This window comes from Hemiscyllium ocellatum, chromosome 30, assembly GCF_020745735.1.
Source record: "Hemiscyllium ocellatum isolate sHemOce1 chromosome 30, sHemOce1.pat.X.cur, whole genome shotgun sequence".
Classification (NCBI taxonomy): Eukaryota; Metazoa; Chordata; class Chondrichthyes; order Orectolobiformes; family Hemiscylliidae; genus Hemiscyllium; species Hemiscyllium ocellatum.
This window is the reverse complement of record NC_083430.1, coordinates 31271880-31299183: the sequence shown is the minus strand read 5'-3', so window position 1 is coordinate 31299183 and position 27304 is coordinate 31271880. Positions and strand designations below refer to the sequence as shown.

General features: G+C 42.3%; 1 protein-coding gene across 1 annotated transcript in view; it reads right to left on the bottom strand.

The window, feature by feature from the left end:
* ldlrap1b (low density lipoprotein receptor adaptor protein 1b) overlaps positions 1-25764 on the bottom strand; it is a 64037-nt gene extending 38273 nt beyond the window's left edge. Inside the window, exon 1 of the mRNA XM_060847466.1 lies at positions 25582-25764. Within this exon, the coding sequence (XP_060703449.1) occupies positions 25582-25666 (85 nt within the window). The 5' untranslated portion in view covers positions 25667-25764. The remainder of the gene's footprint in view (positions 1-25581) is intronic.
* Between the last annotated feature and the right edge of the window lie 1540 nt (positions 25765-27304).

The following is a 27304-nucleotide window of genomic DNA, read 5'->3' as shown; positions in this document are numbered from 1 at the left end:
CCTCAACTGTTCCTTATGTGATAAGTCCTTCATTTCCAGGATGATTTTTATAAACCTCCTCCTTAGATAAGGGGCCCAAAACTGTTCAATGTTCCAAACGTGGTCTGACCAGAGCCTTGCTGAGGCTGTATCTCTCTCTCTCTCTGCTGGAGTTCTAGCCCTTTTGAAATGAACGCTAACATTACATTTGCCTTCTCAACATCTGACTGTACCTGCGTGTTAACCTTAAGAAAATCCTGAACTATGACTCACAAGTGCCTTTTTACTTTCAGATTTCCGAAGCCTTCCCCATTTAAAAAATAGTTCATGCCTCTATTCTTCCTAGCAAAGTGTTTAACCTCATACTTTCCCACATGGTTCTTCTTTTCCCACTTTCCTAACCTGTCCAAGTCTTTCCACAATTTCCTGGCTACCTCAACATTCCCTCCACGTATCTTTGTGTCATCTGCAATCTTAGCAACAACACTCTCAGTTCCTTCATCCAGATTGTTAAATGCAACAATGACCCCTCCAGTCACTGGTTACCACCCGAAAGAGACCTTTATTCCCACTCTGCCTTCTGTCAGTCAGCCATTCCTCTATGCCCCTCCAATAACTTTCCCCTAACATCATGGGCTTGTCTTATTTCACAGGATCCTGTGTGGCACCTTATCAAAAGCCTTCTGGAAATCCAAATAAATCACATCCATTGGCTCGCTTTTGTCTGACTTGCTCATTACCACCTCAAATGAATTCTTACAGATTTATCAGGCATGACCTCCCCGTGACAAAGCCATGCTGACTCAGCCCTATTTTATCTTGCACTTTCAAGTACTCCACAATCTCATCCTGAAGTGCATTCTAAAATCTTACATACAACCTAGTCAGGTTAACCAACCTCCTATCTGTTGCCTCTCTCTCTTCTTAAACAAGGTCGTTACATTACGCAATTTCCAGTCCTCTGGCACTATCCCAGACTCCAGCCATTCCAGAAAGAAAGATCACCACCAATGCCTCCACAATCTCCTCGGCTACCTCCTTCAGAATTCTTGCTTGTAGTCAATCTCATCTGGATAATCTGTCCACCTTCAGAATTTTTCAGTTCCTCAACTCTACCTGCACAAATTCTAAGCCTTTCAACTCTACCATGTCTTGCTATTGTTTTAATGTTATTTCTGAATGACAGGACAACTCTGTCCCCTTGCCTGTCCTTTCAATAGGATGCGTATCTCTGGATATTTAGTTCCCAGCCCTGATCACCTTGCAGCCACAACATTGGACCCACCAATTTCAGTCTCTGCTACAAATTCATTTACCTTGTTTCATATACTGCGTGCATTTAAGTACAACACCCACAGTCCTGCATTATTGGCTCCATTCTTACAGTTGCCTCTTATGGACTGTGCCTGAAGTTAGATTCCTGACTCTTTCCATACTCTGTCCTATTATTGGAAACTTAAATAACCCCTGCTGACCCCTACTCCTGCTTCACTGTCTCTATAATTTTCCATACGACTCACCCCCACCCTGTTCTTTAGTTTAAAAGGACAGCCCCAGACGTGATTCACCAGAACTCTGGTGCCAGCAAGATTCTGGTGAAGCCCATTGCATCAGAACAGCTCCCCCTCCTTCACTAGTACCTTGCTTAGCATGGGTATTTCATCACAGTATGCATTAAGTTCTTTTGTAATTATTTACCTAATTGAAGGACTATCAAAGGGAATGCATTTCACTTTGGGTTTAAAACAAGTAATTTTTCTGCATTCATGTTATACTTTATAATCTTAAAATCACTTTGTGGCAAAGACTTACATTCTTCAAATTCTGTGGACAAGATTCTACTGTTGAACCAATGTTTATACAGAAAAATTGTTTGTTACTGTCCACTCGCTCAATGTCAAATTCTTATGTTAAAGGAGTTAGATGCAAAAAATTTAAAAATTAAAATCAGGTCTATGCTTTAAGATGTTGAACATATTAATATATCAATAGGGCTGGTACATTCACATCCCCAAGTTGCCATTTGTAAAGTTATCACAGGAAGACCTCTGACCCAGATTAATGCAGCGTTTTATTGGTGGGATGTCACAGCAGAGGTGGTGGTGTATCACTCAGCTAGTAATCTAGAACCTATCAAATATGGAGTACAAGTCCCACCATATAATATTAGAATCCAAAAATCTAGATTAAACAATAGTTCACTAATGTCCTTCTCTGAAGGGAAGAAAATCTGTCATCCTTACCTGGCTTACAAGTGACTCCTCACCCACAGCAATGTGGTTGACTCTACTCTGGGCAGTTAGGAGTGGACAATAAATTCAAGAATCACGACTGAATGAATTAAAACATCAACTAAAAAACTGATTGTTGACCTCAGAAAGAAGAAAGGAAAACGTGCCCCCATCGACATCAACTGTGTAGATTTGAGAGAGTGGAGAGCATCAAGTTCCTAGAAGTGATGATAACCTACAACTGTCCTGGTCTTCCCACATAAATTGGACAGTCAAGGCAGCACAATAATGCCTCTTCTTCCCTCCGGCAGCTCAGGAAATTTGGCAAGTCCACTCGGTCCCACACCAACTTTTATGGCTGCATCATTGAAAGGATACTGTGTGTGCATAACAGCCTGGTATGGCTACTGCTCTTCCCAGAACTGTAAGAAACTATAGAAAGGTGGTTTCGACTGTGCACACCATCACGGAAGCCAACCTTCCATCCATGGACTTCATTTACACAGCCTATTGCCATGGGAAAGGCTGCCAACAAAGACACACCGCATCCCAGCAAAACTCTTCCATCAAGCAGAAGATACAGAAGCTTGAACACACGCACCAGCGGGTACAAGAATAGCTTCTTCCCTGCTGTTATTAGAATGATGAATGGACTCTCTAACTTCAAATAATGCTGATTTTACTAATGTTGATCTTGTCTAGCATATGCCCTATGCAATGTAACTGTATGACTCTGTCTAGCTTATTTCACACTATGACCTATGCATCCTTGCTTAGTAGGATCTGTCTGTGCTGGTTATAAACAAAGCTTTTCACCATACTTAGGTACACGTTACAGTAATCAAAATCAATCAACTTGAAGTCCAAGTTGCTGTGGCAGTGTGCACGTTTTACACATATATTGCAGTCTTGAGCTTTATATAGTGATGGGAGAAAGTGAGGACTGCAGATGCTGGAGATCAGAGCTGAAAATGTGTTGCTGGAAAACCGCAGCAGGTCAGACAGCATCCAAGGAGCAAGAGAATAGATGTTTCGGGCATGAGCCCTTCCTGAAATGTCGATTGTCCTGCTCCTTGGATGCTGCTTGCCCTGCTGCGCTTTTCCAGCAACACATTTTCAGCTCTTTATATAGTGATGGTAAAGGCTCCAGTCTAGAGTTTTTCCAATCACATAGCTGGCCAGGAGTCTCTCCTGCTCTTATCGCCTGCCATTAGTATCTACTGGAAGGATTTACAAGTGGATAATCGATCTGACTCTATCACAAGCGTGCATTCTCTGGTTGTCAACTTCTGGGGTGGGACTCAAATCCGCAACTCTTCTTAGATCAGAAGCAGGGATGCTACACACTGCACCAAAAAAAAAGTGTTAAATTAGTAGCATTCAATAGAAGTAGAAGCACAACCATTCAGGTGAAATACTTTTCATTATCTGAATGTTATTCACACCATTAAAAACACATGTTGAAAGGAACATAATTTTGCATTTACATTAGCAGGGTCATGACAGCAACATGTTAATATTTTCAAAAAATTTGTAACAAACAATCCATTCTTGAAAAGAGACAAATTTTCTCCCTTCTTATATTGCAATCCATGAGCCCTGTCTGCTCTCGAAACCACCATTGTATTGAATAAGAGGTTAATTTATAAAAATGCTGCTACAGCTACAGAAGAATGCTCAAAGATTTCTGTTTATCGGTGAAACTGCAACATGGAAGCACAGAAACTACAGGGGAGAACTAAAAAAAGTTCTCTTCCCTCCAAAAATAGATTGTCAGATAGTGGACAGATTTCGGGGAAAATAGAACACATAACATTCCAGTGCAGTACAGGCCCTTCGGCCCGCGATGTTGCGCCAACCTATGGAACCAATCGGATGCCCATCTATCTTACACTATTCCATTCTCGTCCATATGCCTATCCAATGACCATTTAAATGACCTCACAGTTGATGAGTATTACTGTTGCAGGCAGTGCGTCCATGCCCCTACTACTCTCGGTGTAAAGAATCTACCTCGGACATCTATCACCCCTCAATTTAAAGCTATGTCTCCTCATGCTAGCCATTTCTATCCAAGGAAAAAGGCTCTCACTGTCCAACCGATCTAATCCTCTAATTATGTCAACAATTAAGTCACCTCTCAACCTTTTTCTCTCTAACTAAAACAGCCTCCAGTCCATCAGCCCTTCCTCATAAGACCTTCCCTCCATACCAGGCAACATTCCAATAAAACTCCTCTGAACCATTTCCAAAGCTTTCACATCCTTCCCATAAAGCAGTGACCAGAACTGTACTTAATGGTAAGGTCCCAGGGAGTGTTGCTGAACAAAGGGACCTTGGAGTGCAGGTTCATAGTTCCTTGAAAGTGGTGTCACAGGTAGTTGGGATAGTGAAGGCGGCATTTGATATGCTTTTCTTTATTGGTTAGAGCGTTTGAGTATAGTCTTCAGAGGCATGTTGTGGTTGTACAGGACATTGGTTCGGTCACTTTTGGAATATTATATGCAATTCTGGTCTCCCTTTATTGGGAGAAAGTGAGGACTGCAGATGCTGGAGATCCGAGCTGAAAATGTGTTGCTGGAAAAGCGCAGCAGGTCAGGCAGCATCCAAGGAGCAGGAGAATCGACATTTTGGGCATGAGCCATTCTTCAGGAATGAGGAAAGTGTGCCAGGCAGGCTAAGATAAAAGGTAGGGAGGAGGGACTTGGTGAAGGGGCATTGGAAATGCGATAGGTGGAAGGAGGTTAAAGGTGAGGGTGATAGGCCGGGGGTGGGGTGGGGGCGGAGGAGGTCAGGAAGAAGATTGCAGGTTAAGAAGGTGGTGCTGAGTTCGAGGGTTGGGACTGAGACAAGGTGGGGGAAGGGGAAATGAGGACACTGGAGAAATCGGAGTTCATCCCTTGTGGTTGGAGGGTTCCTAGGCGGAAGATGAGGCGCTCTTCCTCCAGCCGTTGTGTTGCTATGGTCTGGCGATGGAGTAGTCTAAGGACCTGCATGTCCTTGGTGGAGTGGGAGGGGGAGCTGAAGTGTTGAGCCACGGGGGGTGGGGGGGGTTGGTTGGTCCGGGTGTCCGAGAGGTATTCTCTGAAATGTTCCGCAAGTAGGCAGCCTGTCTCCCCAATATAGAGGCCACATTGGGTGCAGTAAATGATGTGTGTGGAGGTGCAGGTGAATTTGTGGCGGATATGGAAGGATCCCTTGGGGCCTTGGAGGGAAGTAAGGGGGAGGTGTGGGTGCAGGTTTTGCATTTCTTGTGGTTGCAGGGGAAGGTGCTGGGAGTGGAGGTTGGGTTGGTGGGGGGTGTGGACCTGACAAGGGGGTCACAGAGGGAGTGGTCTTTTCAGAACGCTGATAGGGGAGGAAAGGGAAATATATCCCTGGTGGTGGGGTCCATTTGGAGGTGGCGGAAATGACGATGGATGATACGATGTATATGGAGGTTGGTGGGGTGGTAGGCAAGGACCAGTGGGGTTCTGTCCTGGTGGCAATTGGAGGGGCGGTAAGGGTGTTGAAAAACTTGAAAGGGTTCAGAAAAGATTTACAAGGATGTGTCCAGGATTGGAGGATTTGAGCTGCAAAGAGAGACTGAATACACTTAGACTGTTTTCCCTGGAGCGTCAGAAGCTGAGGGGTGATGTTATACAAGTTTTATAAAATCATAAAGGGCATGGATAGGGTAAACAGACAAGTTATTTCCCCAGGGGTGGGGGAGCCCAGCACTAGAGGACATAGGTTTAGGGGAAAAGATTTAAAAAGGGGCTTAAGGGGCAACTTTTTCACGCAGAGGGTGGTGCGTGTATTGAATGAACTGCCAGAAGAAGTGGTGGGTTTGTTTCCTTGCTGTACATGTCTATGACTAATTGCAAATGTCAACTGAAGCCATTTAATAAAACAAAGGAAAAAAGGAAAGAAAGAATTCTAAGAGAATAGAAAATAAATGAAAGAGATCCAGTGAAGATGTAAGCACCAAAGACATGAAAGCCACTCTTTAAGTGAAACTTCTGTGATTCAGACCCCAGAATCTTTTTTTTTTAAAATATGATATACAATCTACCAACTGCCAATTCATCAGTGTTCAGCATACAAGCTGCTTACAGGAGCCAGAGAAATGCACATTTTTGATTAAAAAGTGGTGCTGGACCAAGCAAATCTCAATCTTTCTTTCATACAACTATCAGAAGTCTCATTGAGAGAAAGATCAGCACTCAATTCCTTTCTACATATTTATGTATCTACATATTGTATTTGTTCTTCAAAAGCCTTTGACTCTCTCCTGTATTCTTCTTTGTCACCTTTTCTCATTCTTCGACTTTCAACCAGACTAAAGCAAGGCACAAAAGTAGCATTAAAAATAATTATCGAATCCATTTGATTATTCTTGTTATAGCCACCAAAGAGTCTAACCATAAAACACTATTCTGTTTATCACTATGATCTATGAAATTTCAATTAGCGATGAGGTGAAACAGCATAAGAACTCATCTGTGCCATTGAAATTAATAATTTTGAAGTTATGTTGCTTTTAATTTTGGAAATTCCCATAAAATAATCCAAACATCTTAAAAAGATCTGCTCATGGGACAGCAATGTATGGTGCAGAGCACCTGGTTTACAAGGACACAACCAGATTAGAACTTTGTGAATTCCACCACCTGCTCACAGTCAAGGATATACAATTAGTGCAACAATAATCCTCAATGTTTCCAGTATTCAAGAAAATGAGAGAGTGCCTGCTTTTTCTCCCCCCCATCCACCCTCCCACATTGCTCGAATTCACCTGCGAGTGGTACGAGAACAAAACGGAGCCAAACAGTGCATTTCCTGTCAAAACCATATTAATAAGCAGCACGTGGATAATGTAACAGACTGTGCCTGGCACCCATAAAACCTTACATCAGCAACCTTCAAGAAAGCAAAATAAGAACTTTAAAATCTTTAATCCTTGCAGCATGATTGATTAGCTGCTTATGGTATGTTAATTAATTCATGACCTTGGCCTTGTTCCATGTCTGGCAGTTTATTAGTTGCAGAGTCTTCAAATGTCAATTATTAAACATACTTCATTCAAAAGAAAATAAGGAACTATAAAACATAGATTAATTATGGGTCAGGAATGTAAGTGTGTACAAAGTTCCAAATAGAACCTAAAATTTACACTTGTGGCATCAGTTTAAAACCTGTAGGTAACCATTTTATTTTAAATCCTTGGATCACAAGTGCTGAAATTTGAACAGTTTTGTATTTACAACTGGGAGGGGAAAAAAAAAACTTGTAAATTGCAAATGAAAACATCAAAAAGTTTTAAAATCAATCCAGTTTATAATTATCAGGTTTCAACATATCAAATCACCCCTTTTGAAAGATTGTTCCACCTAATCTTACATTCTCTAGTTGATGTTTTGTTAGCAATAACAATTAAAAGTTGTGCAAGATTTTATACAAAGCCCAGATTCCTATAAATGCAGGGTAAAAAAGGGTCAAGCCAAGAATGAATGAATGAATGCGTCTCTGGTATGCTGCATGACAACAATAAAAAAAGACTAAAAATACATGTATACAGATTACTGCAAGTGTTGCGTTCTATACAATAGCCAGGTACCATTGCAGAACGGTTATATGACTGGATTGTTATTCCAAAGATCGCACTGTCAGATATTGCCAGAGGTGAGAATTTCCAATCAAATCAGTTTGGAAAAAACAACAAATCTGGAAAATAGACTGTAAAGTAGGTACCATTTAAGAAGTGAATAAGTTGTCTTTATCATAATCTGATCTTTTTATGTATGCAGTCCAGCATCAAATAAGTTTATTGCTTAATACCTTCAGAAGAAGAGACCTTGCAAGGTTCTCCAATAACTAACGATGAGCATTAAATACCAGCCTTGCAAGCGATACCCATATCCAAAAATAAATTTTAAAATTTGAATTAAAAATATACACGAGATATTGACCCAAAGCATTGATCAACTTTGACAGTAGCAGATGCAATGTCAAGTTCACACTGGGATATACACTGTGCCAATATATTGTCAGATATATTAAGAAAAGCCTCACATGAATGTCACCATAAACAAAATAAAGCTAAAAATGAAGGAGAGATTTTTTTAATGCTGAAGTTCCAAATTTCACATCTCAGAACAGTTTCTACAACTAGATATTTAAATAAAATATGCACAACTTCATCTACTATTTTCTCACCCCCCACCCCCACCATGCTTGGGAGATCAACTTGTCTTTTGGTATCCTTTCTTGCCACCTGACCTACAGCTCCTATGTAAGTGTACATTCTTAATACAAGTCTAGATACCAAATTAAAGTTGGTATCTTTTCCATGGTGCTCATTATTCCCAACTTGGATTTTAGTTTTACTTTGCATTCACACAACATTTGGTCTCCCAATAGTGTGTCACCGGGTTAAGAGCCAAAAAAGTAGACATGCATCAGTCATTCCTTCCACTCCAGCCAAATTCAGGTGAAAGCAAGATTGTTACTGTCTAGGGTTAGCAACTGAATGATGAGGAATCATTGAGCGTATATGATATCTAGCATTAGTTGTTGCTAGAGGACGTATTTCAGAGAACACATTGAATAGTATGTAATTGAACCAGCTTCTTGTTCATGCTTTTGGTGATGATGCAACTTAATGGACAGAAAATTGCAGGTTTTGCATTCAATTTTCTAACATGACATGGCTCTGGTCAAAGTGCATAAGCGAAAGATTTACTTTACTATTCAGTGTCCAACTTGACCAACAGTCAATAATTAAAATAAATAGAGACTTTTTTTGGCTCAGGTTTTGGGCAATTGGCATTATTGTTCTATTTCATGAGCAGTCTTTTATTGTTTCTGTCTGTATATCTTTAAGAAATCCAATGAACCTTCAATCACCTCTTGTTCAAGTAAAGGAATTTGAGATGAGTTAACAGAATGTTGAAAACTGCAAAAGGCAGTTGTAGATTTTGTTTTTATTATTTATACGAGCATCTGAGCTAGTACAAATATTACCGATTCTTAAGGTGTCATTTTCAAATTGCTAATTTTAAACTTCAGCACACTTTGAAACCAACTCTGCCAGGTAGTAGTAAACACATTTCATGGCAGGAAATGGGTGTGATAGTAGTACACTCTTAATATTCACACTGCTGTAGATAAAGAAAACAGATTCAAAAAATATATTTACACAGTGCAGAAAAGATGTGGAAGGGTTAGTGATAGTTGAACTGAATACAGGTAAGCATTTGAAACATATCAGCTAGGTTTATTTCATTCTCAAAAGAGATATTGTGCACAATAACATTGGTTCAGTTAAAAATAAACTGTTGTTTAATGTAGCAGAAGGGAGAATTTGTATTCATAAACCACCTTTTCCATCCTCAAAAGCCTTCAAAAATGTGTCATAGCCAATTAGCTACTTTTTGGCATATTGCATTTTCCAACAAAACAACAGTCGCCAGTTTTCACTTTAGTTCCACAAAGAATGGAGAGATAAATAACCAACAAATCTGGTTAAGTAGTTGAGAGAAACTGGGACAACCCTGCTCTTCAAAAACAAATGACTTTTTAAACATATATCTGAAGAGGCAACGTCTTGGTTTTATATTTCATTTGAATAAATGTACCACCAACAATACAGTCCTCCCTCTGTATTATGCTTTAGTATCAGCCTACATTAGCTGCTCAATCCTGAAAAGGGATGTGGGCGGCACGGTGGCACAGTGGTTAGCACTGCTGCCTCACAGCGCCTGTAGACCCGGGTTCAATTCCCGACTCAGGCGACTGACTGTGTGGAGTTTGCACGTTCTCCCCGTGTCTGCGTGGGTTTCCTCCGGGTGCTCCGGTTTCCTCCCACAGTCCAAAGATGTGCGGCTCAGGTGAATTGGCCATGCTAAATTGCCCGTAGTGTTAGGTAAGGGGTAAATGTAGGGGTATGGGTGGGTTGCGCTTCGGCGGGTCGGTGTGGACTTGTTGGGCCGGAGGGCCTGTTTCCACACTGTAAGTCTAATCAAAACTTGCAACGTTCTGACTGAAGAGCTTGGAAGGTACGACTGAGCCAATATTACACAAGGCAGGAAATGGATGAATCCAAGTACATTTCCTTGTTTGTGTTGAGCAATTGACTTTGAACAAGATACTGTTTCCAGAATAGTATAAACATTGAAATTCTGTGTAGAAGTGAGAGGTGTAACATTTTACTGGAAAGAGCTGCAGATCTTACAGAAGACACTGACTAGACCTCAATGAGAATATCGTGTACAGTCTGGGCATCAATCAGGAAGGATGTGGATGCATTGGAAAGGTACAAAGGTTAACCAGAATAGTTCCAGGGATAAGAAATTCCAATTATAAACGTACTTTGGAGAAGCTGGGGCTGCTTTCCTTGGAAAGAGGCCAAGGGATGATTTGTTCTGAGAAAAAACAACTCTTTCACGCTGCAGCTAGTTAGGAAGGCAACTTCAAATCAAACTATTAAAATTACATTATTATTTAAGTCAAAACAATGTGCTTTGGGATGGGCAGAAGAATGGCACTCAGTCAGTCATAATTCTCATTAGGAAAGCCAGTGCAGAGCAATGAGCTAAAATAGCCTCCTCCTCCACCATAACAATTCTGTAATCAATACCATAAGTTAGAGGCAAAGAATATCACATCTCATTCCCAAATACTGTTTAGTGAAACACTGAAAACGTACCTATGGCTAAAGAACACCACATGATTCATTAGCCCATCAACTGTGATACTGCTCCCACATGTTTATAAACTTGGAGAATGACAATATCGGAGAGCTGATGATATTAATTGTATCAAAATCACTTCTAATATCAATTACTATAGTAACAAATTCACAGCATCACTCACTAAAGGTTTTGTCATAATAAAAGGAGTTATTACAAGAATTTAGACAAACAAGAATGTAGTCATGAAATCACTAACATTCATTAAAAATATTTCCTAATTAATCTATTCAAAAGATGTTAGTCCACACCTCTGGAGCAGGTGGGACTTGAACTCAGGCTGCATTCTGCAGAGTTAGGGATTCTAGCACTACCCGAAAAAAGCCTTTCTACAAGGCCAAAGTGAGGACTGGAGATCAGAGTCAAGATTAGAGTGGTATTGCAAAAGTGCAGCAGGTCAGGCATCATCCAAGGAGCAGGGGAATCAACATTTTGGGCAAAAGCCCTTCATCAGGAAGGAAGCTGGGAGCCTCGGAGGTGGACAGATAAATGGGAGGGGGGTGTGGAAAAAGAGGTGTGTGTGTGTGTGTGTGTGTGTCTGGGGCAAAGGTAGCTGAGAGTGCAATAGGTGGATGGAGGTTGGGGGGTAAAGGTGATAGGTCGGAGAAGAGGGTGGAGCAGATAGGTGGGAAGGAAGATTGGCAGGTAAGACAGGTCATGAGGATGGTGCTGAGCTGGCAGGTTAGAATTGGGGTTTAAAAAAAGGTAGGGGGAGGGGAAAATGAGGAAACTGGTGAAGTCCACATTGAATTCCACATGTCCACATGTGGAAGATGATGCATTCTTCCTCCAGGTATCTGACACTGAGGAGTGGCAGTGGAGGAGGCCCAGGACCTGCATGTCCTCGGCAGAGTGGGAGGAGTAGTTGAAATGTTCAGCCATTGACCGGTGGGGTTGATTGGTGTGGCTGTCCCGGAGATGTTCCCTAAAGCACTCTGCATGGAGGCGTCCAGTCTCTCCAGTGTAAAGGAGAACGCATCAAGAGCGCCGGATAAAATAAATAACATTTGCGGATGTGGAAGGCTACTTTGGGGCCTTGGATGGAGGTGAATGGGGAGATGTGGGCGCACGTTTTGCAATTCCTGCACTGGCTGGGGAATTTGCCAGGACCCCAATAACTCACCCTGCCCTCTTGGCACCTTCCCCTGCCACTGCAGGAATTACAAAACCTGCACCCACAACTCCTCCCTCACCACCATCCAAGGCCCCAAAGGAGCCTTCCACATCCAAAGTTTCATCTGCATTTATTGTATCCGTTGCTCCCAATGTGGTCTCCTCTACATTGGGGAGACTGGACGTCTCCTTGTAGACGGCTTCAGGGAACATCTCTGGGACAGCTGCACCAATCAACCCCACTGCCCCATGGCCCAAATTTCAACTCTGCCAAAGACATGCAGGTCCTGGGCCTCCTTCACTAAACGCTCCCTCACCATTCGACACCTGGAGGAAGAACACATTATCTTCCATCTCAGAACACCAGGGCATCAATGTGGACTTCACCAGTTTCCTCATTTCCCCTCCCCCCACCTTACCCCAATTCCAACCTGCCAGCTCAGCACCATCCTGATGACTTGTCCTACCTGCCAATCCTTCTTCCCACCTATTCGCTCCACCCTATCACCTTTACCCCCACCTCCATCCACCTATTGCACTCTTAGCTACCTTCTCCCTAGCCCCACTCCCCTCTCATTTATCTCTCCATCCCAGAGGCTCCCAGCCTCATTCCTGATGAAAGGCTTTTGCCTGAAATGTCGATTTTCCTGCTCCTCGGATGCTGCCTGACCTGCTGTGCTTTTCCAGCACCAGTCTAATAAAAGCCTTTCTATTGTCAAGCGCAGCATTATTTATCATTTAGCATACCAGCTACCTCAATCACAGATGACAATAAGGTCTTGCTTTATTCATAGATACACCATTATGTCAGAAATTGAGATGGTCAGCATAATTCATGACTCTTCAGACATTAAATTAGCCTGCGACTATATGAAACAAGACAAATATCCAAGCTTGGGCTAATAAATTACAAATAATATTCCATCTCCCTTTAAAGGTACAATGACACTGAACTCCCCACTAACAGCATTGATCAGAGACTAAACTAGACCAGCCATATAAATGCTAAGGCTATAAAGAGCAGATCAGAGACTAATGAATTCTGTGCCAAGTAATTAATTTCTCAATTCCCCAAAGCCTTTCCACCATCTACAAAAGACACAAGTCAGGAGTGTGACGGAATACTTTCTACTTGTCTGCATGAGGGTAGCTCCAACAACACAAGAAGCTAGTTTTAACCCAGGCAAAACAGCCCACGGAATTGACACCACACCTATAAAAAGTCCGTTCCTCTACCATTAGGGTATAGTGGAAACCAAAGTTTATTATCTACAAGATGCACCAAGGTAATTCACCAAGAGAACCTTCCATACCCACAACTTCTACCATGCAGAGGACAAGAGCAGCAGATGCACAAAAACGCTATCAACTGGGAATTCAGTCATACATCATCCTGACTTTGAACTAAAAATCACCATTCCTTCACAGTCATTGGGTCATTATCCTAGAGCTTCCTTGCTGACAGCACTCTGCCGCCATGGCCTAGAGTAATTCACCACCACCTGCTAAAGAGCAACTGGGAATGGCAATAATTGCTGTCCTAGCAAATTACACCAATAACCTGTAAACAAAGGCAAACATTTAAATCCTTGGATTATTTAATAAAGACAGCTTTTAATGTGGCAAATGATAAAGAGTTACAAGAAGGAAATTTTTAAAATACATTTTTCCCACTAATCACTCAAACAAATCTGTATGCAAAAGTGGCCTAATGACCCCAATCTCGTGGACTTATAGAATGGTCCTTAACTGGTGCGTAATGTTAACAAGATTGTTATAGGTGGATAGGTTTTTACAGACAATGTTTTAACTGGAGCCCTCTAGCTGGTTCCATGCTTATTTTAAATCAACTGAATTCATAACATATAGATAAAAAAGGATATCAAATTGTAAAAGCAAGTGGATTACGAAACGGTTTACCAGCCACAAACAAAAGGACTACACAAAAATAACAAGCTCCTGTGTAACTAAGCACGTGGCTTGAACAGCTGACCATTTCCAGAGTTATGTTTCTGAGAAATATTTCAAAGCACAGACAACATACCCCACCCATACATCAAACACAGCATGCAGATCTAATGGAGTGTGAGAGCACGCACGCGTGTGTGTGTTGGTGGGAAGGAGCAGGGTTAAACAGAGCTACAGAATACATTCTCTGTTGGAGAATTGCTCTTGAACCTGAAATAATATTTTGAAACTACGTTGATCTTTGATATTGGGAACTTCACTACCAGGAAGCGATATTTAGGCAAATTCTGAGTAGCAATTGCAGTAGAGCAGTTTAAATAATCTTCTCACCTTTACAAAATGTTACTGAACATGGTATTAATTCACCACCTCACTTAAATTGGTGCAGTTTTACTATTTACATTGCATGTAGTTACTGTAAGTGCAATTACTCTGCTGAGACAGTCATGCATTCAGATTTAGGGAAGTTCCACTTCAGGATACTTGGCTGTAGACAGATAAAATGGTCAAGGTTACACAGAATACCTTGGTATAGGGTCATCCTTATACTGTTCTCAGAGTTAGTTCAGCTATTTGGTGTTGCTGACCTTAGAGGTTTATAAAATCATGAGACATATGGATAAGGTGAATAGAAAAGAAGTTATTTTCCCTAGCGTAGAGGGGATCAAAACTAGAGGACAAAGGTTTAAAGGGCGAGGATAAAGATTGAAAAGAAACCTGGGGGGAAGCTTTTTCCACACAGAGGAAGTATATATATGGAATGAACTGCCAGGGGAAGTGATAGAGGCATGTACAGATACAACATTTCAATGACATTTGGACAGATAGAGAGAAATGTACCCTAGAACTCTGGGAAGCAAGGGAAGTGATTGCTGGGCCTCTTGCTGAGATATCTGTGCCAGGTGAGGTGCCAGAAGACTGGAAGTTGGCTAATGTGGTGCCACTGTTTATGGACAGTGATAAGGACAAGCCAGGGAACTACAGACCAGTGAGCCTGACGACAGTGGTGTGCAAGTTGTTGGAGGGAATCCTGAGGGATAGGATGTACATGTATTTAGAAAGGCAAGGACTGATTCAGGATAGTCAACATGGCTTTGTGCATGGGAAATCATGGTCTCATAAACTTGATTGAGTTTTTTGAAGAAGTAACAAAGAGGATTGATGAGGGCAGAGTGGTAGATGTGATCTACATGACTTCAGTAAGGCATTCGACAAGGTTCCCCATGGGAGACTGGTTAGCAAGGCTAGATCTCAATGGAATACAGGGAGAACTAGCCGTTTGGATACAGAACTGGCTCAAAGGTAGAAGACAGAGGGTGGTAGCAGAGGGTTGTTTTTCAGACTGGAGGCCTGTGACCAGTGGAGTGCCACAAGGATCGGTGCTGGGCCCTCGACTTTTTGTCATTTACATAAATGATTTGGGTGCGAGCATAAGAGATACAGTTAGTAAGTTTGCAAGTGACACCAAAACTGGAGGTGTAGTGGACAGCGAAGAAGGCTACCTCAGATTACAACAGGATCTGGACCAGATGGGCCAATGGGCTAAGTGGCAGATGGAGTTGAATTCAGATAAATGAGAGATGCTGCATTTTGAGAAAGCAAATCTTGGCAGGACCTGTACACTTAATGGCAAAGATAAGTGGGAAAACTGAGGACTGGGAAGCTTTTAAAGAGCAACAGAGGAAATTTCCTTACTAAGAAGGAAATACGCAGAGGAAAAATGAGGTACGAAGGTAAACTGGCCAATAATATAAAGGAGGATAGTAAAAGCTTTAAGTATGTGCAAGGCAAAAAAATGGTTAGGACTAAAATTGGGCCCTTGATGACAGAAACAGGGGAATATATTACGGGGAAACAAAGAAATGGCAGAAGAATTAAATGGGTACTTCAGATCAGTGTTCATAGGGAGATTGCTTGTGTCTTCCCCAGAGGTAACAGTGGCTGAAGGATCTGAACTTAAGGGAATCTATATTTGCCAGGAATTGGTGTTGGAGAGATTGTTAGGTCTGAAGGTTGATAAGTCCCCGGGGCCTGATGGTCTACATCCCAGGGTGCTGAAGGAGGTGGCTCGGGAAATCGTGGATGCGTTGGTGATTATTTTCCAGAGTTCGATAGATTTGGGGTCGGTTCCTGAGGATTGGAGGGTGGCTAATGTTATACCACTTTTTAAGAAAGGTGGGAGAGAGAAAGCAGCAAGTTATACACCAGTTAGTCTGACCTCAGTGGTGGGAAAGATGCTGGAGTCTATTATAAAGGATGAAATTACGGCACATCTGGATAGTAGTAACAGGATAGGACAAAGTCAGCATAGATTTATGAAGGGGAAATCATGCTTGACTAATCTTCTGGAATTTTTTGAGGATGTAACTCTCTGAAGATGGACGAGGGAGATCCAGTAGATGTAGTGTATCTGGACTTCCAGAAAGCTTTTGATAAAGTCCCACATAGGAGGTTAGTGAGTAAAATTAGGGCGCATGGTATTGGGGGCAAAGTACTAGATTGGATTGAAAATTGGTTGGCTGATAGAAAATGAAGGGTAGTGATAAACGGCTCCATTTCGGAATGGCAGGCAGTGACCAGTGGGGTACCGCAGGGATCTGTGCTGGGACCGCAGCTTTTTACAATATATGTTAATGATATAGAAGATGGTATCAGCAATAATATTAGCAAATTTACTGATGATACAAAGCTGGGTGGCAGGGTGAAATGTGATGAGGATGTTAGGAGATTACAGGGTGACCTGGACAAGTTAGGTGAGTGGGCAGATGCAGTTTAATGTGGATAAATGTATGGTTATCCACTTTGGTGGCAAGAATAGGAAGGCAGATTACTACCTCAATGGAATCAATTTAGGTAAAGGGGCAGTACAGAGAGATCTGGGTGTTCTTGTACACCAGTCAATGAAGGCAAGCATGCAGGTACAGCAGGTAGTGAAGAAGGCTAATAGCATGCTGGCCTTCATAGCAAGAGGAATGGAGTATAGAAGCAAAAAGATGCTTCTGTAACTGTACAGGGCCCTGGTGAGACCACACCTGGAGTACTGTGTGCAATTCTAGTCTCCAAATTTGAGGAAAGACATTCTGGCTATTGAGGGAGTGCAACGTAGGTTCACGAGGTCGATTCCTGGAATAGAGGGATTACCTTACACTGAAAGACTGAAGCGACTGGGCTTGTATACCCTTGAGTTTAGAAGACTGAGAGGGGATCTGATTGAGACATATAAAATTATGAAAGGATTCCTCTGGCAGCAGGAAAAATGTTTCCGCTGAGGGGTGAGTGCCGAACCAGAGGACACAGCTTAAAAATACGGGGTAGACCATTTAGGACAGAGATGAGGAGAAACTTCTTCACTAAGAGAGTGGTGGCTGTGTGGAATGCTCTGCCCCAGAGGGCAGTGGAGGCCCAGTCTCTGGATTCATTTAAGAAAGAGTTGGATAGAGCTCTCAAAGATAGTGGAATCAAGGGTTATGGAGATAAGACAGGAAGCGGATACTGATTAGGAATGATCAGCCATGATCATATTGAATGGTAGTGCAGGCTTGAAGGGCTGAATGGCCTACTCCTGCACCTATTGTCTATTGTCGTAGGGAGTGTTGCTGAACAAAGAGACCTTTGAGTACAGGTTCATAGCTCCTTGAAAGTGGAGTCGCAGGTAGATAGGATAGTGAAGAAGGTGTTTGGTATGCTTTCCTTTATTGGTCAGAGTAGTGGGTACAGGAGTTGGGAGGTCATGTTGCAGATGTACAGGACGTTGGTTAGGCCACTGTTGGAATATTGCGTGCAATTCTGGTCTCCATCCTATCAGAAGGACGTGAAACTTGAAAGGGTTCAGAAAAGATTTACAAGGATGTTGCCAGGGTTGGAGGATTTTAGCTATGGGGAGAGGCTGAACAGGCTGGGACTGGTTTTCCCTGGACCGTCAGAGGCTGAGGGGTGACCTTATAGGAGGTTTATAAAACCATGAGGGGCATGGATAGGATAAATAGACAAAGTCTTTTCCCGGGGGGGGGGGAGTCCAGAACTAGAGAGCATAGGTTTAGGGTGAGAGGGGAAAGATATGAAAGGGACCTAAGGGGCAACTTTTTGATGCAGAGGGTGGTACATGTATGGAATGAGCTGCCAGAGGAAGTGGTGGAGGCTGGTACAATTGCAATATTTAAAATGCATGTGGATGGGTATAAGACTAGGAAGGATTTGGAGGGAAGTGGGCCAGGTTCTGGCAGATGGGACTAGATTGGATTGGGATATCTGGTCAGCATGGACGGGTTGGACCGAAGGGTCTGTTTCCATGCTGTACATCTGACTCTAATATAGGCCAATTACAAGCAAATGGGACTAGTTTAGTTTAGACAAGTTGGATGAAAGGGTCTGTTTTCATGCTGCATGATTCTATCTATCTAGAATAAATAAGTTATTCCAATACTCTAAAACTAGAATCCCAGTTGTTTTAAGCTAAATTTTTAAGTTCAAAATACAACTTTTCAAATGAGATCAAATATTGCTCAAAAAAGCTGAAGAGCAGCCTTTAATACCCTCCTATCTATACATCTTCCAGCTCAACTAGAATATTTTTCCAATTGTGAAAGAAGCACTCCCAATTCTCAAACTTTGCTTCATTAAAAGCTATTTAAAAAGCATCAGGGATGGAATTCTGCTCTTCAATAATTTATTGAGCTAGGGTAAGGCAGAAAAGTACAGGAAGGAAGAAGAGATTCTATTTAATCTCCAGCATTAATCCATGTCTTTCAGACACTTCCACTTCTTCCACTAGTGCTGCAGTAATTATTAGTAGCTACTGTACAAGCAGTGAAACAGCAGAAAAGAACTAAACACATATCTTGTACAACAGATTACTGATGGTGCAAATTTATCAGAGAAAGTGTGTACTTATGTTCCAAAATCGATTTTACACACATGTAGAGCTCCATCGCTGATTCAGAGATTGAGAGATCGGAGTGAATACTCCGGTACACATCCATTTGGAGATTTGAAGTAATTTACACAATCCAATTGCAAAACACTCCATCTCAAGCACTTATTTCAATAAAGATAATTACGGCTTTTCAGGGCAATCTATACCAGCCCCCATTCCCTGACAAAATTTCACTGAAAAGTTTTAGTGTCAGTATTGCATAGTTGATAATACTTGTCTGGAAGTAGAAGGGTATGGGTTCAAATTCTAGCCCAAGGCTGTACACATGACACAATGCATGCTGCAAGAGTGCTGCATTGCCAGAGTTGACATATCTCACGCAGAATGCTTTTTCAGATGCACCTAAAAGATTCTCATAGCACTTTCGATATCCTGCGTAATATTATTCTTCCAAATGTAAAAAGAAAAAATGCTATTAGCTAATCATTTATAGTATTCACTGGTCATGAGATTTTGCCAAATGCATTAATCACATCATGAGGAAATAAAGGACTCGGTAAATGCATACATGTATCCTTGATTATACGAAACTGTTAATGATAAGTTTAATCATAAGACAAAGGAGCGGAAATTAGGCCATTCAGCCCATCAAGTCTGCTCCACCATTCAATCATGGCTGATAATTTTCTCAACTGCATTCTCCCACTTTCTCCACATAATCCTTGATCCCCTTGACAATCAAGAACTTATCTATCTCCTTCCATCCTAAGTGTACTCAATGACCTGGCCTCTACAGCCTTCTATGGAAATGATTTCCATAAATTTATCACTCTCTGCCTGAAGTAGTTTCTCCTTATCTCAGTTCAAAAAAGGTCTTCCATTTACTCAACAGCTGTGCCCTCAGGTCCTGGAATTGCAGACGACAACTCACTTCTCAATTGTAATTGACAAAAATAAGAACAAAATATTCTGAGTTCTGAAAAAATGTCACGTTGGACTTGACACGCTAATTCCATTTCTCTCACCACAGATGTTGCCAGACCTGCCGAGATCCTCCAGCATGTTCTGCCATTATTTTAGATTCCCGGCATCCATAGTATTTTGCTTTCATAGAAATATTCACTTTGGTGCGTTTCTTTCTAGTTTGAATAGGACAACACTCTCGAGAACACGCTCAGAGCTACACAACCCTCACAAGATGATACTCAGCATTAAAACAATTTAATTCTCTACAACCAGATTTGGGGACATCATAGCTTTTCACTTAAAATTCTCACTGGCAGAAAGTATGGATAGCATTAGTTTAGATACTTCAGCAATAGTGAAGCTTTTCATTGCTTTGTGCCTTGAACAATTGTAGGAACCCAGTCAGAGCAGATAGCTAGTAGCATAACACACACACACACACACACACACACACACACAATAGATTACACTGCATAAACTATGTTAAAACTCCAACACCAGGTTATAGTCCAGCACACTTATTTGGAAGCAGTAGCTTTCAGAGCACTGCTCCTTTATCAGGTAGCTGTGGAATGGGATCATAAGACACTGAATTTACAGCAAAAGATTACAGTGTCATGCAAACTGTAATGATATATTGAATAAACCTAGATTGCTGTTAAGTATTTCATCTTTTAGAATGGGTTGCAGGTTTTGGTTCATTAATATGTAAATCCCAGAACTTTTAGGTCACCTTCCCAAGATAACTTAAGGTTTTATATTTTTTTTAAAAAAAGGTGACATCTTAGCACAGACAATAAATTAAAAGGTGTGAGGTTAGAGTCTGTCCTATCCCAACCTTGAGTCAGACTGGTTCTTTTCTCAAAGTTGGGATTTATAAAATATTACATGGATTGAGTGCCTGCAGGTTGTGTGCTTTTTGAGCAAAGTAGAATGTATCTGCAAAAAACATTCTGCAAATGTAAATTCACCCCAAAGACTTGTGTGTGTGCACGAGAGAGAATGCTTGGTAAAGTGCATGTGTGGACGTGATGGAGCGTAAGCCTGCAAGAGGGTGTGTGCGTGAGAGGGAGTGTGGGGTGTGTATGTGTATGAGAGAGGATCATACTTTTGAAATAGAACCTGTCTGACTCTGGAATACAGACATACTCTAACCTCAAACCTTTAATGCATGGTCTGAGCCAAGATGTCTTTTTAAAAATAAAACCTTAAGTTCTCTCAAGAATGTGACTTAAAAGAAGAGAAGTTCTGGGAATACATATTAAATGAACCGAAACTTGCAACCCATTCTAAAAGATGAAATACTTAACAGCAATCTAGGTTTGTTCAATATTTCATTTAAGTTACAATCAGAGATGTACAGCATGGAAACAGACCCTTCGGTCCAACCCGTCCATGCCGACCCGATATCCCAACCCAATCTAGTCCCACCTGCCAGCACCCACCCATATCCCTCGAAATCCTTTCTATTCATATTCCCATCCAAATGCCTCTTAAAATGTTGCAATTGCAGCATCCACACTTCGTCTGGCAGCTCATTCCATACATGTAGCACCTTTGCATCAAAAAGTTGCCCCTTAGGTCCCTTTCATATCTTTCCCCTCTCACACTAAACCTATGCCCTCAAGTTCTGGACTCCCCCACCCCAGGGAAAAGACTTTGTCTATTATCCTATCCATGCCCCTCATGGTTTTATAAACCTCTATAAGGTCACCCCTCAGCCTCTGACGCTCCAGGGAAAACCATTCCCAGCCTGTTCAGCCTCTTCCCATAGCTAAACTCCTCCAACCCTGGCAACATCCTTGTAAATCTTTTCTGAACCCTTTCAAGTTTCACAACATCCTTCCAATAGGAAGGAGACCACAATAGCACGCAATATTCCAACCGTGGCCTAATCAATGTCCTGTACAGCCGCAATATGACCTTCCAACTCCTGTACTCAATACTCTGACCAATAAAGGAAAGCATACCAAACGCCTTCTTCACTATCCTATCTACCTGCGACTCCACTTTCAAGGAGCTATGAACCTGCATTCCAAGGTCTCTTTGTTCAGCAACACTCCCTACAACCTTACCATTAAGTGTATAAGTCCTGCTCAGATTCGCTTTCCCAAAATGCAGCACCTCACATTTATCTGAATTAAACTCCATCAGCCACTACTCAGCCCATTGGCCCATCTAGTCAAGATCCTGTTGTAATCTGAGGTAATCCTCTTCGCTGTCCACTACACCTCCAATTTTGGTGTCATCTGCAAACTTACTAACTATACCTCTTATGCTCGCATCCAAATCATTTATGTAAATGACAAAAAATAGAGGGCCCACCACCAATCCTTGTGGCACTCCACTGGTCACAGGCCTCTAGTCTGAAAAACAACCCTCCACTACCACCCTCTGTCTTCTACCTGAGCCAGTTCTGTATCCTAATGGCTAGTTCTCCCTGTATTCCACGAGATCTAACCTTGCTAATCAGTGTCCCAAGGGGAAGCTTGTCGAACTCCTTACTGAAGTCCATATAGATCACATCTACTGCTCTGCTCTCATCAACCTTCTTTGTTACTTCTTCAAAAAACTCAATCAAGTTTGTGAGACATGATTTCCCACACGCAAAGCCATGTTGACTATCCAGAATTAGTCCTCGCCTTTCCAAATACATCCTGTCCCTCAGGATTCCCTCCAACAACTTGCCCACCACCGAGGTCAGGCTCACTGGTCTATAGTTCCCCGGCCTGTCCTTACCACCCTTCTTAAAACAGTGGCACCACGTTAGCCAACCTCCAGTCTTCCGGCAACTCACCTGTGACTATCGATGATAAAAATATCTCAGCAAGAGGCCCAGCAATCACTTCTCTTGCTTTCCACAGAGATCTCGGGTACACCCCTGATCAGGTCCTGGGGATTTATCCACCTTTAACCATTTCAAGACATCCAGCACTTCCTCCTCTGTAATCTGGACATTTTGCAAGATGTCACCATCTATTTCCCTACAGTCTATATCTTCCATATCCTTTTCCACAGTAAATAACTGATGCAAAATATTCATTGCGTATCTCCCCCATTTTCTGTGGCTCCACACAAAGGCCGCCTTGCTGAGCTTTGAGGGGCCCTATTCTCTCCCTAGTTACTCTTGTGTCCTTAATATATTTGTAAAACCCCTTTGGATTCTCCTTAATTCTATTTGCCAAAGCTATCTCATGTCCCCATTTTGCCCTCCTGATTTCCCTCTTAAGTATACTCCTACTTTCTTTATACTCTTAGGATTCACTCGGTCTATCCTGTCTGTACCGGACATATGCTTCCTTCTTTTTCTTAACCAAACCGTCAATTTCTTTAGTCATCCAGCATTCCCTATAGTTACCAGCCTTCCCTTTCACCCTGACAGGAATATACTTTCTCTGGATTCTGGTTATCTCATTTCTGAAAGCTTCCCATTTTCCAGCCGTCCCTTTACCTGCGAACATCTGCCTCCAATCAGCTTTTGAAAGTTCTTGCCTAATACCGTCAAAATTGGCCTTTCTCCAATTTAGAACGTCAACTTTTAGATCTGGTCTATCCTTTTCCATCACTATTTTAAAACGAATAGAATTATGGTCACTGGCCCCAAAGTTATCCCCCACTGACACCTCAGTCATCTGCCCTGCTTTATTTCCCAAGTGTAGGTCAAGTTTTGCACCTTCTTTAGTTGGTACATCTACATACTGAATCAGAAAATTGTCTTGTACACACTTAAGAAATTCCTCTTCATCTAAACCTTTAACACGATGGCAGTCGCAAGGTTTGAGAAGGTTTGTAGCTCAGGTTGAGGTTTAGGGTGTAGGTTTGGTATCCGAACGTTTCATTACCTGGCTATGTAACACCATCAGTGACGACCTCCAAGTGAAGCGAAGCTGTTGTCTCCTGCTTTCTATTTATATCTTTCTCCTGGATGGGGTTCCTGGGGTTTGTGGTGATGTCATTTCTGGTTCGTTTTCTGAGGGGTCGATAGATGGTATCTAGATCTACGTGTTTGTTTATGGCATTGTGGTTGGACTGCCAGGCCTCTAGGAATTTTCTGGCATGTCTTTGCTTAGCCTGTCCCAGGATGGATGTGTTGTCCCAGTTGAAATGGTGTTTTTTTTCATCCGTGTGTAGGGCTATGAGGGAGAGGGGGCAGTCCCAGTTGATGTTTGGAAAGTTAAAATCCCCTACCATAACCACCCTATTATTCTTACAGATAGCTGAGATCTCCTTACAAGTTTGTTTCAATTTCCCTCTGACTATTTGGGGGGTCTACAATACAATCCCAATAAGGTGATCATCCCTTTCTTATTTCTCAGTTCCACCCAAATAACTTCCCTGGATATATTTCCAGGAATATCCTCCCTCAGCACAGCTGTAATGCTATCCCTTATCAAAAAGGCCACTCCCCCTCCTCTTTTGCCTCCCTTTCTATCCTTCCTGTAGCATTTGTATCCTGGAACATTCAGCTGCCAGTCCTGTCCATCCCTGAGCTATGTTTCCATAATTGCTATGATATCCCAGTCCCACGTTCCTAGCCATGTCCTGAGTTCATCTGCCTTCCCTGTTAGGCCCCTTGCATTGAAATAAATGCAGTTTAATTTATTAGTCCTACCTTGTCCCTGCCTGCCCTGACTGTTTGACTCACTTCTGTTCTCAGCTGCATGACACTGTAATCTTTTGCTGCATATTCAGTGTCTTATGATCCCCTTCCACAGCTACCTGATGAAGGAGCAGCACTCCAAAAACTAGTACTTCCAAACAAACCTGTTGGACTATAACCTGGTGTGTGATTTTAAACAAACATTGTCCATCACCAGCACCTCCACACCATGTGTGAACCATGTCCAACATGTGGATTGCTTGATTTGTGATAGATTTCCTGACAATCTAATTTCACGCACACTAGGCGGGAGGATTAGCACAAGCGATTCCCCCAGAGACATTGGGAGACCGCTTTGCACACGACTTTCACATCTATAACCCCCCCCCTCCCCAGGAATAAATCCATTCGAGCATAAACCACCGGCACCACAGTGCACATCAACCTGAAATGGATGGGCTATAGGAGCTAGTTATAAACAAGAAAGGATGGGAGTGGGGGGGGGGGGGGGCAGCTTGTAACCTCTCTGATAATCTTGTGCTGGGCATTCTTGACATTCCGTTCAGGGCCCTGGGACAAAGTTGTGAACTCGGATGGCAATGTGCGCTGTTGAGGAGAGTACGTCATAACCTAACCTGGGGAGGAGTCAATCAGCTTTAGCCCAGTTTAAAAAGCAGCTTTTAACAAATAAAAAAAATCATCGTAATGATCACTAGCAATCGGAGCAATCCAAGGCGGATAGGGTCAGTGTTTAACGCGAGGGCAAAGGATAGTCACAACTCGTGAAACTGACAGTTTTGGTCAGTTACACACATTGTCACGTTGTAACCACAAGAGACATGTTTCTATGTCTCCATTTGCCACCGCGCGTACTGTGTCTTTCAAGTCGAAATCATTACTCAGCTTTTAGCTTCATGCACAAACTAACATAAAAGTGGAATTATTCCAGTTTCGGGAACATCCAGCCAATCGGAAGGAGACACACATACATACATTTGTAACAAAGGTCCCAAATGTAACACTAGCCACCAAACTTGTTCCATGCGGAGCAACTTTATCAACTTTGAAACGCCAGCTCGCTAATGCGAGTTGGTAAACTCGGATGGTAAATAAACCTACTTTTGTGCTTGCTACTTCCCCAGCTTTGCTTGGCGATACTGGGACTTCTTATAATCGCTCGTCCCGCCGACTTTAACGCATCCATTGTTATAAATTCCTCTCGGAGGTAAAAACGCAGAAATATTTCACAGGAACCTCCAGCTGAGCCTCCTCGCCTGTTACAAGCACCTCCCGCAAACTTCCCAAACCCTCAATGGAGTCTCAGGGAGGTGACATTTATGTAAAATACTACCGCCCAGCCATGACGCAGCACGTCCCTGACATTGCGTTCACCGCTCTCTGTTTGAGAATTGTCTGCTTTAGGACGGCGCGGAAATTCAGAACTGTCAGATTCAACAGGATATAATCTGAGGGGATGAGATCATCACACGGGCTGGTGTCGGTTGATAGTTCATGCATAGAACCCAGCTCTCAAGGCGACAGCGCCCAGTTAAAAACAAAAGACAATTTGTCTGCAATTGTTAAATCATATTCAGTGTATGAGACAGTAGGTAAAACTGGAACAAGGTCATGATTTGGAGATTCCGGTGTTGGACTGGGGTGTACAGAGTTAAAAATCACACACCAGGTTACAGTCCAACAGGGCAAAAGTGAGGACTGCAGATGCTGGAAACCAGAGTCTAGATTAGAGTGGTGCTGGAAAAGCACAGCAGGTCAGGCAGCATCCGAGGAGCAGGAATATCGACGTTTCGGGCAAAAGCCCTCCATTCCTGATGAAGGATTTTTGCCCGAAACGTCGATTTTCCTGCTCCTCCGATGCTGCCTGACCTGCTGTGCTTTTCCAGCACCACTCTAATCTAAACCATCCAACAAGTTTAATTGGAAGCACTAGCTTTTGGAGCGCTGCTCCTTCATCAGGTGGTTGTGGCTGATGACCACCTGAAGGAGCAGCGCTCTGAAAGCTAGTGCTTCCAATTAAACCTGTTGGACTATAACCTGGTGTTGTGTGATTTTTAATTTTGGAACAAAGTCAGAAATTGATGGCGAAACTCAACAGGTCTGGCAGTATTTGTGGGAAGACAGCAGAAATAATGCTTTGAGTCTAGTGACTCTTCATTGGAAGAGTTAAGAGAAGTTCGGGTTCAGGAAGATATCATGCTACTTTTACACCCTTAGCACAACCAGGCAAAAGTGAGGACTGCAGATGCTGGAAACCAGAGTTTAGATCAGAGTGGTACTGGAAAAGCACAGCAGGTCAGGCAGCATCCAAGGAGCAGGAAAATCGACGTTTCGGGCTAAAGCCCTCCATTAGTTTACCGATTAAACCAAAATAAAACCCCACAGAGCAGCAGATGCTGGAAATCAGAAACAAAACCAGAAATTGCTGGAAAGATTCAGCAGGCCTGGCAGCAATCTTACACACACAGCCAGACCAGCCCATTCTCTCAATTTTCTCTGAGGGGTCACGATGGGGAAAACAATTTGGGAAGCACTGTCCTGGGGGCATTTCAGTGTGTGACAGATTTATTTGCCAGATTCCTTTTTTTAGGGCACAAATAAGCCTCACAGATGTTGCAAATTGTGACTACGCAATAAAACCATTGGCTAGCAGCTCCCCTGATATTGCAATGGCTAAATACACTATATATCTACAAGTTCTATTATTCTCACTGATATCATCAACACATGAAAAGTTGAAACATTAACTGTGATACTTTCTCAACAGATGTAGCCAGATCTGCACTCTGTTGTTGCATTGAAATTCACCTCAGTTTAAAGAGGG